The sequence below is a fragment of the Phalaenopsis equestris genome, unplaced genomic scaffold, assembly GCF_001263595.1.
Source record: "Phalaenopsis equestris unplaced genomic scaffold, ASM126359v1 Scaffold225841, whole genome shotgun sequence".
NCBI lineage: Eukaryota > Viridiplantae > Streptophyta > Magnoliopsida > Asparagales > Orchidaceae > Phalaenopsis > Phalaenopsis equestris.
In genome coordinates this window covers 194,691-206,379 of record NW_018243875.1, presented here as the reverse complement: position 1 = coordinate 206,379, position 11,689 = coordinate 194,691, and the positions used below count along the sequence as shown (strand labels likewise).

Below are 11,689 nucleotides of genomic sequence, written 5' to 3'. Positions count from 1 at the left end.
TTGGTGTGACATTCGATGGGTCGTAAGATCGAATTGAAGTTTACTTTAAATTATCATTTGCGATAATGTTTTATTGAGCTTTAGCGAGTTATAAAAGTAATTTTAATTTTTTTTAAATAATTTGGTAATTTTTTTTATTGTGGTTTGTAAGAGTTTTTGTACCTTCACTCGTCGTGAAGAAGATTTATTAGTTTGATTGTCGGATTCTAGTCCGTGGGGTTGGCTAGGTGTGGACTAGGTCGATTTTGCGGTTTGGCTGAACCACGTAAAAATTTTCTCGCGCACTTTATTTCCTACACACTTTTAATTTTATAAACTTTTCACAAATTATAAATCTTTTAATTTTGTTAAAATTAAAATTTAATATTTAAATTTTTAATACACCAATTCTCACCCCCCTCTTGGTGTGTCGTAACCTTTAAGAATCATGTAACAGGTGGCTTTCTATGTGAGCCACCTCCTCACAAAGCATACAAGCATGTATCCATGTGCATACCATGACGTATATGAGAGAGATACTTACATGGGCAGATGCTCAAAGTGATAAGACAAATAATAGTGCTCAAAAGGGACTCAAACATGTTGAATGCTACACATCATAATAATGACATTAACAATTTCACATGCAATGCAATACGACATAAACATAACGTCAAAACAATATATTTTCATACACCTAAAGATGCATGCAAAAAACAAACACAACAAGCAAATCGATGTAAGATGCATGAAAACATGCAACGGTCAAATGAAATCAACCAAAGATGGTCGACCAAACTAAAGTGATCGGTCGATCTAGCGGAACAATTGATCAAGCCAAAGTGATCGGTCGATCGGGCCGGAACGACCATTCGATCTAGCCGGGGTGGCCGATCGAACCAAAGTGTTTGGTCAATCAGGTCGAGGTGGTTGATCGGACCCAAGTGATCGCACGATCAAAATAACACATGCAAATGCTACATTCAAAATGTTATGAAGGGCATGCAAGCAGTGAAACCCCATTGACCTAGCATAGGAACTAGGGTTTGGATGAAGTCATACCTACATTCCATTACACGATGTAACAGAGGGAATACCTCTAATTACTTGGCAAAATGTGAAGGAACTTTTCCACAAAAAAAAAAAAACCTACTTCTCTCACACACAACCTTCGTGCTATAGAGAAAAAAAATCAAAGGAATCCTTCATCCTCTAGAACAAAGTGACTTCAACCCATTGACGAGAATAGGACACAGGATGTGCGAGCATGAGGAGGTTGACCTAAGGCACCATCTAAGAGGGAGGAGAGTAATTCGGTAAGGATGCCGACAGCGAGAGAGGTGGCCGACATCCAACGCAGCGTGTGGCGGCTAGGCCATTTTCTCGAAAAAGTCCTCTCTGCCTGCGGTGAGGGCAAAGACCGATGAACAGAGAAGGGGGAGCTCGATTGGCAAGGAGGGATTCCGACGAGGAGGTCTTAGGTGGCGACACGAAAGGGAGAGCCCCATGCTTTTTCTTTGCGTGTAGAGAGGAGGCGCCAACTTGAGGGTCATGAAAAGAGGGGGAAGGCCGATGGTTGGGCGTTCGACTGTTAGGGGAGCGCCGACCAGAGAGCACTGGCATGAGAGGGAGAGAACAAGGAGTATGGCCGCTAGTAAGAGAAAGTTGCGATCTATCGACTGCTAGGGCTGGAGGGAAAAAAAAAAACTAAAGAAGTTTTTATATTATTTTAGGCCCCTTTTTAAATTTTTTTTATTATTTTATTTAAATGTATTGATTTGTCTGCAATTTACCCCCGCTCAAAATACTAGTAATATGGGTGTCCTCCCTAAGTAATTTCAACATTTCAAATGTGGTCGTGTAAGATGTTCCGTCATCCGGGGTCATCTGGATAAATTCGTCGATAATCAAGCTATTTTAAGCTCAATTTACATGTGTCGTGTCGAATAAGATTTGTTGGTTCGGTTGAAACCATCCAACATACCAAATGCCTATTGTTCTTTTCCTAAGCAAAAGCTAGAGTCTAGCAGAATGACCCTAACAACGTTCCCTTCAATACACACAAGGAGTCTCAAATGGATGTGTTGAGATCTGGGAAGCTATGTATGCATGAAATATAATCCCAGGTCGTTCAAGCTGACTTTTTATATATGTAACATCAAAAGGTAATACGAACAGTTTGTCTCATGTGGAGTTCTTGAGCGAGAAGGGAAGCTTATGGGGTTGTGCCTTCAGCTTTGCATTTAACTGGGAAGAGGGTGAGATGAATGGGAAGAAGTGGTAGAGAGGGGGAGAGAAATACCTCCTATAAGATATAAACTATTCCCCTTACTCACCAAGCTATTTGATAATAAGATTAACTTAGTATAATAATGTATGTTTAAAGATTAAGTGGACTGCTAGTCATTAGTTGTTCTTGAATTCGGATCTATTCAAAGGTTCTAGTTTATGAACTCTTCAATTTTATATAAATTGTACCTAAACATGAATATGTAGATGGAATCCAATGATCAAAACTTAAATCCTTTAAATACTAATTATTTTTATTATTCTTCTAATATTTAAGATATATTTGACAAAAATATCAGAAGTGTCGGAGGTTCTTTATCGACACAAAATATTAAAAAACCATATGTTGATGCTTGGGTCCAACTTGTTTAAGTCATTTTCTCATATTAAAGTGAGTGGACCATGTACATTCTAAGAAATTTGAACTTTATTATATTAGCACCCTTATTTGATTGCTCAAAATTTTTTTGGAGGGGAAATTTACTTATGTACAACACAATTCTGATGTATTTACATATCTAACAATTAAACTTTCATATTTATATTTATAGCATTTTGGTGTCATAAATATATTCATAAAAATGTATATTGAACTTTTAAAAGCATGTAAATTTAAAATCTTAGATGTTAAATATCTAAATACATCAATGTGTATGTCCAAGAAATGTGCTTGCTTTTTCTTTACTATTACGTAGATATTATGACCTTAACTTAGAACTCTAAGAAGATAGAAACTGAATTAAAATTGAGTTTGACGTTAGCCGATCGAGCGAACAGCCGACCACTCACAAGCAACTGATCGAGGAACTATCATAAGACTAAATGGTCATCCAAGTCGACCAGATACAAACACCCATTCCAACGATCGGGCAAAGGTCCAGACACACAAAAAGATGCCAAAATCAGTTACAAATATTAAGAGGCACAATAAAAGACTACAATTTCTTGTATCCCCTACTAATGTAGAGGTAGCCATATAATTTCCCACATTTCACTCTCTTTCTCTTAAAAATAGGGAGCCATATAATTTTCCACATTTGACACGTTCTCCTATAAGTATGGAGCCTATAACAAAAGGGGCCTTCTCGATCTTTAATTTTCTCATGTAAGGAGAGCTCTCACCCATTCTCAATGTAATTTCTCTTTTTATATATAAAATGGCTCACAGAGCCCAGGAATACCACGTTTTGGCCCTCAAGGCTAAGTCCCTATGCTCTCACTCTTTCACTCTTCTCTAAGCCTTTCTCTCTACTTCTCAATCCTATTTCCCATCGATCTATCCCTTGGGTGTGATTCACATTACAAATTTGGATTCAATATCTTGGCCAACCGCCTCGAGTCCGTCATCCCCATCCTAACTTGCTGTGCTCATATTTTGATTACTCAACTGTTCATACCTTCTCGAGGACTGTGACAAGGAAGGCATATGTATCTAATTTAATCAAATAAGGTATTTAATCATCTGTGAAGAGGTACAATTTTTTTCGCTCTACTCTTGTAGCTAAAAAACCTTTATGGTGATCTTTTAAAAGTCATACCTTTAGTGGTTATTCCTCATGAAAATTTAAGATAAGTATTTCCTGAATTTAATTTTATACATCTAATCTAGTTCAAGACAAATTTCGAGAAACTAAAACATGGGAAACAAAGTCTCTCCTCCAAGACGAGCAAACAAAACCTCACCTCCGGGAAGATAAAAAAAAGGCCTATCTTCCGGGACGAGTAAACAAAACCTTTTCGTCAGGATGAGCAAACATAGCCTCTCCTTCAGGATGATCAAATAAAGCCTGTCCTTTAGGATGAGCAAACAAAGTCTCTCCTCCATGACAAGCAAACAAAAAGCTCTCCTTCATGTTAATAAAAAATTCTCGTTTAAGTTCCTCGTATAGGCACAAAAAGATTTTTAGAAACTACGGAGATATGATTAGTTCATTGTGGTGGCTATATTTTTTATATATAATCACTCATTGCAAATTGAGAGTTTAGGGGCTTATGTATATGTCCAAAAAATGTGCTTACTTTTTCTTTACTATTGTGTAGATATTAAGACCTTAGCCTAAGACTATAAAAGAAAGCAGCTTGATTAAAACCAAGTTTTACGTTAGTCGACCGATCGAACGACCGACCACCCACAGGCAACCAATCAAAGAACTGTTAGATGACTGAAGATCTGTCAGGTGACTGAAGGGCTGCCAGACGAGTGAAGGGCTGCCAACCGACTAGAAATGATCATTCACGCTAATGACCAAAGAAATGCCCACGTACACAAAATGTTGTCATAATCAGTTACAAATACGAAGAGGTACAATAAAAGACAATAATGTCTTGTAACCAGTCTATTAATGTTAGCCATGCAATTTTTCACATTTTGTCCTCTTTCTTTTATAAATATGGAGCTCATGACATGTAAAAAGAGGACATTTCTCTCTTAACTTTTCTCGTATAGAGAGAACTCTCTGCCTTCTCAGTGTAATTTTTCTTTTTATATTTAAAATGAGTCATAGAGCTCGAGAATACCCCGTTTCGGCCTTCGGGGCCAAGTCCCAGTGCTCTCGCTCTCTCTCTCTCTCTCTTCTCTCACCCTTTTTCTCTATTTTAACCTCCTAATTCCCAAGGCTCTATTACTTGGTTGTTATTTACATGACAAATTTGAGTTCAACAATAAAGCTGTGTAGTACGTATGCAAACGCCCTATTTTAGAGGTGATGCAACCAGTATCATCCTCTTTCAATTTACTATTAATTTCAATCTCAAGGTGACCAAAGCATGTAGTTGAGTGTGAATTTGAAGAAGCTTGTTAAGGATGAAGTTTGATCCATGAGATTCGCGGTTGGATGATGTGATATGAAGGGATTGTCATCTAATATAGGAATAAGGAGGGGAAAATAAGAACTTGGCATGATTGAAGGCTTTGAGTGGGTGAGAAAGGGTGGGATAAATTTTGAAATAACAAATTATTCCAATGGAGAATGAGAAGATAATTAATTTGAAGAGGTGAGGTTGAGGTGATCATGAATCAGGAGCTGGGTGAATTTCTTCGTCGGCAGATCTTGATTCAAGAATAGCGACGTTTGGATGCATTGGATCGAAGGGAGAAGGTAGGATGAGATTGGTTATGGTTTAATTGTGAGTTTTGTGTGGGAGGGATAGGGAGATCTCAATGTGGAATAATGGGCTTACAATTGACACTTGATTAATTTTTTTTTCTAATCCGTGTGCACAACTCATATAAATGTTGGACTTTGGATCAGACCATTATGATTAAAAATAATAAACACTCAACTATTTGGCTAAATGAACTGCATAAATTAATAAGCTCCTTATTTGATCAAATTATTCAATAGGACTTGAAAACTTCGGACTTGGAAAACATATCATTTCATCTTGTACTTTCATGAGCGTCGCTTGTTATGCCTCTCCTAGAATTCAACCATGCCGCCGATCCCTAAACTCTTTCCTTGACTGCAACCGACGCTTGGACTATCTTGCCAAGTCCGGTCGCATGAGCGATGCCCGACGCCTGTTCGATGGAATGCCCCAACGAGACGACGTCTCCTGGAACACCCTCATTGCTGCCTACGCCCGCTCCGGCCTCTTTTCTGATGCCCTTCATCTCTTCCATAGCTGCCCTCAGCTCCACTCCTCCTCAATCCCCTGGTCCTCCCTCATCTCCGGCTTCTCCCGCCAGGGCCGTGCTGCAGATGCCCTACTCGTCTTCCGCCGCATGCTCGCTGCTGGCCTTCGTCCCGATTGCTATTCTCTGGGCGCCTACCTTCGTGCTTGTTCCATTCTCCCTTCCCACACCGCAGGCCATCTCGCCCACGCACTGGCCATCAAGTCCTCACTCGATGCCGATTCTTTCATAGCCGCCGCCCTTGTGAACATGTATTCCAAATGCGGTGAATCTGCGTTTGCAGGCGCGATCTTCACTTCCGTCCAACCAGAGCATCGGGCCAATAGGGTTCTCTGGACGGCCATCATCACAGCCCGCGTACAGGATGGCGATCACCTCAGTGCCATGGACTGCTTCCGCCTAATGCGAGCCGAGGATATGTATCCGAACCAGTTCACTCTTCCGAGCGTCCTGTCCGCATGCGCCTCTGAGCTCGCTATAGGCTTCGGTAAGCAGGTTCACACCCTTGCCGTTCATACAGGTCTCGACGCAAACCAATTCATCCAGAGTTCGCTGGTGAGCTTATACGCCAAATGTTCCGATTTCTCCGACGCGAAGATGGTTCTCCTGTCGGCGGAGCACGACGACCCGGTGTCATGGAACAGCCTTATAGTGATATGCTCCCATGCCGCGCTCCACGATGACGTACTCTCTCTTTTCGTGCAAATGCGTCAAAGATTTATCGAACTGGATGAATTCACGCACCCCTCTGCGCTCAACTCTGTTGCTGCCGTCGAAGATCTATGCAACGGATGCAGTCTGCATTGCTTGGTCTTGAAGACCGGCTTAACCAGCCATCAGCATGTCAGCAACGCCCTCGTTGACATGTATGCAAAGTGCGGGCGGCCCGAGATCGCCCTCAAGGTGTTCGACGATTTGCAGCATAAGGATATTGTTGGATGGACTGCGCTATATAACGGCTACGCAATGCACATCTCCAACGAGTCAGCGCTTCAGCTATACTTGTTAATGCGAGCTGCCTGGGTTGAACCGGACGAGTTCATCCTCTCGGGTGTACTCAGTTCTTGCGGCGAACTCACTCTACTCGAATCGGGTCGGCAGGTTCATGCCCTAGCAATCCGGCTCAGCCTCGACTCATTTCGATCAGTTGGGAACTCCACTGTAACCATGTATGCAAAGAGCGGGTGTATTGATGAGGCGCGTCTGGCTTTCGACTCAATGAGTCGGCGTGATGCCATAACTTGGACGGCTATCATTATGGGTTACGCTCAGAATGGCCGATGTCATGACTCTCTCCTACTCTTTGACTTGATGGTGCGAGAAGGCGCCCGACCAGACTACGTGACCTTCATCGGCCTCTTGTTCGCTTGCAGCCATGCTGGTTTGGTGGAGATAGGTCGGATGCACTTTGAGTCAATGGAGCGGGTCTATGGAGTGACCCCCGGGCCAGAGCACTATGCTTGCATGGTGGACCTATTGGGTCGGGCGAGTCGGGTTAGCGAGGCAGTAGATATACTAAGCCAGGCAGGTCATGCTGCTGATACGACTGTGTGGAAGACATTGCTAGCTGCTAGTAGAGTGCATTGCAATGTTGATGTGGCAGAGTGGGCGGCGAAGGAGCTGCTACGATTGGATCCAAGTGATGCAACAACTTATGTGATGCTCGCAAATGTGTACTCCCGGGCGGGTCGATGGATGGATGTCGCCATGATGAGGGGCATGATGAGGGCAACCGGCGTAAGCAAGGAGCCCGGGTGTAGTTGGGTGGAGGCGGGCGGGCAAGTACATGTGTTTCACGTGGAGGATAGGGCGCACCCATTGGCAGCTAAGATATTTGCCAAAGTGGGGGAGATGTTGGAGCGAGCCCTGGCGGAGGGGTATGTGGTGGACACGACGTGCGCGCTACAGGACGCGACAGAGGAGGAGAGAGAGCGGGGGTTGGCGCACCATAGCGAGAAGCTTGCTGTGGCATTTGGGTTGATGGACAGTCCGAAAGGTAAGCCCATACGAGTTTATAAGAATTTAAGGATTTGTGGGGATTGCCATACAGCAATTAAGTTGGTTGCTAAGGTGTACGAAAGAGTGATTGTGTTGAGGGATGCCAATTGCTTTCATCACTTCAGTGGGGGGAATTGCTCATGCTCTGATTTCTGGTAGTTGTATTTTCAAAATTTTGTTTTTTGAAGGAATGAGAAGATGTTATTGAAGGTCCTTTGTTGATCGTGAGATCATACTGTCGATTTTATCGGCTTAAATCCTAAGTTAGCAGATCGTATTCTTTGTGAGCAACTAATAGAAGTTGCTGAGTAAAACATGGATGAAGTGTACGAACTTTTGGTACAGACTAGAAGTATTTTATTTCGGCTTCGTTTCACATGCTTTATGATGCTTGATATATTATTATATTATAATTATTTATTACCATCACAGAATCATTCATTAAATTAGTGAGTTGAATACGAACAAATTTTTATGCTCAAATTATAAAATTTTGAATATTGTACTCATAGAATTTAATCAAGTATATTTATATGAGATTTTGTAGTGTGTCACGTGTAAACACGTCATGAAGAGACATGGTACTTTTGTTGGTTTTATGAATTTATGTTTTTTAATTTATCATTTTTAAATATTAAATTAAACAATGTTAATTTAAAAGTTTTTGGTATGACTTCACAGTATCTTGCGTGTAAGCCCATTTTAGCAACTTAATATTGTGAAGAGTATGCCTAAGCATTAAATAAGAAAGTATAAATCAAGCAACGAACATCTGGTTTGAGAAAGGGAAAACGAAACATAAAAGCATTTCTACAATTCAATCTTGGCGGGATCCAACTTTAAATCTCTCCAAGTGATCTTTTAGACAAATTAAATTTGACTCAATTTTAAATCCACCAACACCCTCATTTTGCCATAAAACCTGGGTTTATTAGATCCACTCTATCAACATGTTTAAAGAGATTTAAGTGGCATTGAAGATCATAGCTTGCAAGGGCAGCAAAAGCTATTGTTAGTTGCTTACCTCACACTATAAGATCTTGCTTGTTATCGCATTTTCCTCACCTTTTCCTTTGCCCTAATCTCATTGTCGTCATATGTTTTCTAAGTGAAATCACAGACCAAGCAATTAACAGATCGAGTGTTTGTCTCTGAAGTGAAATTCCAAACCAGTCAGGTTGGCTTTCATACGCCTCTATTAGCCATTTTCTCTCTTGTTTGTTAATTAGATTGCATTGGGACAGGGAATGTATCTTCCAGTACTTGAGTATGAGACTTTTGTCTCTAACTTTTATGGTATGAAACTGGATTTGGTTCTTTCAAGTTTAAACAAAAAGTTTTATTCTTGATTCTTTTGTTGCTTGTGTATTTGGATGGAGCAAGTGATCGTTTGAGAGCAACATTTTTGTCATTGTATATAAATTTATAACATATCTTTATTTTGATACATATGAAAGATGATTTGTGTTGTGATTTATTTATTTTTTATTATTTTTAGTTTATTTTGAGAGAGAGTTTCTTTTACCTTTTTTTAATAGATTGAATATTTCATTTGTTTGGTTTAACTATTAATACTGGCATTCCAAGGTATATCTTCTACATTGCTTCAATGCACATTTACAATTTGTTATCAAGATGCATTTAGTGGGTGTATATAAAATTATTTATTAAATAGTAGCAGTTGCAATAACTATTATATTTAGAGAAGCTTTGTGTGATTTTTGTTGTTGAACTCTTGCTTAGTTGCCATCTCTTATGTATGTTATTTGACCATATGGATGTTAGTGAAAGGGCTAGATTAGTACTTAAGGACTTACACTAACCCAATTTTGATAAAGATAAGGGGAATGTTGTTAGCTTGAGAATTGATTTAGGTTTGATTTATCTAATAAAAAAAGAGGGAATCATGTACATATACAGGCTTTAGATTACCAGACTAATTTATGGGTAGAATGTATTTCTATTTTCTTTAAATTGAATAAAATGAATAGTTGTGATTTTGTAGGTAAACGTCTATAATATTATTGAAAATAAACATTCGCTTATTTTTCTTTAAAATATATGAGTCTATACAAACACGCACATAGATAATTGTGCTCAATGTATTGGTGCTATTGATCAAACATATTCATGTGAAATCCCATTATTCAACATGTAGTTTTATTTTGTTCATTTTGTTGGAACTAAAATTTATTTCAATGCATAAATTATTTGATTTGTTTGCTTATAACTGTGAATGGAGCTAATTTAGGGTTGAGTAATCATTAGAGTTAATATCATCACCTTTATGAATTCTCATCACTTGCCATGTGCTTTGTAACATTCTATGGTAGAGTTTATTAAAATGTGTTATATTAGCCATCAGAACTATATAAATTTAAATGTTTATCTAGTATCTTTTTGTTATTATTTTTCTTTCATCCTTAATTGTGATTTGGCATTATTCACATACGTTGTATTTAATACCTAAGCTATATTAGTTGAAAAATAAAGTTTATAGAACTCTCTCTTTGAAAGAAAAAAATAAACTTTGAAAGTTATAAATATGCATGAATCTCCAATCCGAAGCAAGACAGATTGAGAAGGCTCTATAACCCATAGGTATCACAAAAATTAAGTGTGACATCGCAATCTGGAGTGTATTTAGGCACAGATGTAAGATCCTCCTTTTTGTCTCTCTCCTCATTATGTGGGGTATGAACATCCTATTCAAAGAGGACCTTGAAAATTAGAAAATAAAATATATCATTGAAGTTAACTAATTTAAATAGTAAATTCTCCTCTATCCTATAATAGGCTCAACCACCATATTCCCTCATTGCAAAATTATTATCCAATTATCTAGTTTCATGGTGATTTAAGATTCGATTTTATTCCTATAATTAGTTTTCTTTGATTTATAAAAAGTAGCCATGTAGTAGAATTCTTATAAGTTACCAGTAAAAATAAGGCAAAATAAAGTAAATGACCCAAAAGTTGATTCAAGTTCCAACAATTCAATAGTACTTAGAAAATTCCTCTTCTTAACTTGAGAGAAGCAACCAATAATACGGTTGCAAAAATCAATGTACCTTAAACACACTGTAAAAAAAATGATGATTTTTCCCTCTTAAATATTTAAAAAAATGTGAGTGACCAAGAATCAATAATGTGTAGTACTTACCCTATACATTCAAAGAACTTTCGATCAAGAAATTCTCAAATAAAAATGGTAAAAATTTTCCTAGCACAAAAAAAAATGTATGTTGTCTGATATTGAGTTCATGAACTTTAAATAATCTTTGTAGTATACATACTATTTTGTAGGTGTCTACTTTTTTCAAGTTAATTCCTATGTTAGTCGCTAAGCATGATAGCATGCATGAAGCCCTTTCTAAAGGACAAGTCATATGTCAAGGTAGTTATAGTAAGCATTATGCTACGGATGAGGATATACAAATTATTACTAAAAAAAATAAAGAGCTCGACTTGAACATCAAAGTAACCTTAACAACATAATGTTGCACTCGAGCAAATGATTAAGGAACAATATTTATATGGAAATATAACTAATGGTCTACTTAGGAGGGAGTTGTGGTGTGACATTGTTAGAGGTCTAAATCAAAAGGTTAGTCACATCAAACATATATGCACTCTTAATGATAAGATTTAAGAATATGAATGCCAACTTCAGAATGCACCATATGTACAGCAAGAGTGCTTGGGGTTGAGATGAAAAATTATGCATCTCTATTACATGTGAAGATATTTTGGATGAAATAATATTGGTAACCTCTTTATGAGTCTTAT

General features: G+C 38.5%; 1 protein-coding gene across 1 annotated transcript; it reads left to right on the top strand.

Moving 5' to 3' along the window:
- The first annotated feature begins 5,562 nt into the window (after positions 1–5,562).
- On the top strand, positions 5,563–8,261 carry LOC110037848 (pentatricopeptide repeat-containing protein At2g03880, mitochondrial). The gene has a single exon (XM_020742575.1). It carries the CDS (start codon positions 5,663–5,665, stop codon positions 8,057–8,059), a length of 2,397 nt encoding a protein of 798 aa, XP_020598234.1. The 5' UTR covers positions 5,563–5,662; the 3' UTR covers positions 8,060–8,261.
- The last annotated feature ends 3,428 nt before the right edge of the window (positions 8,262–11,689 follow it).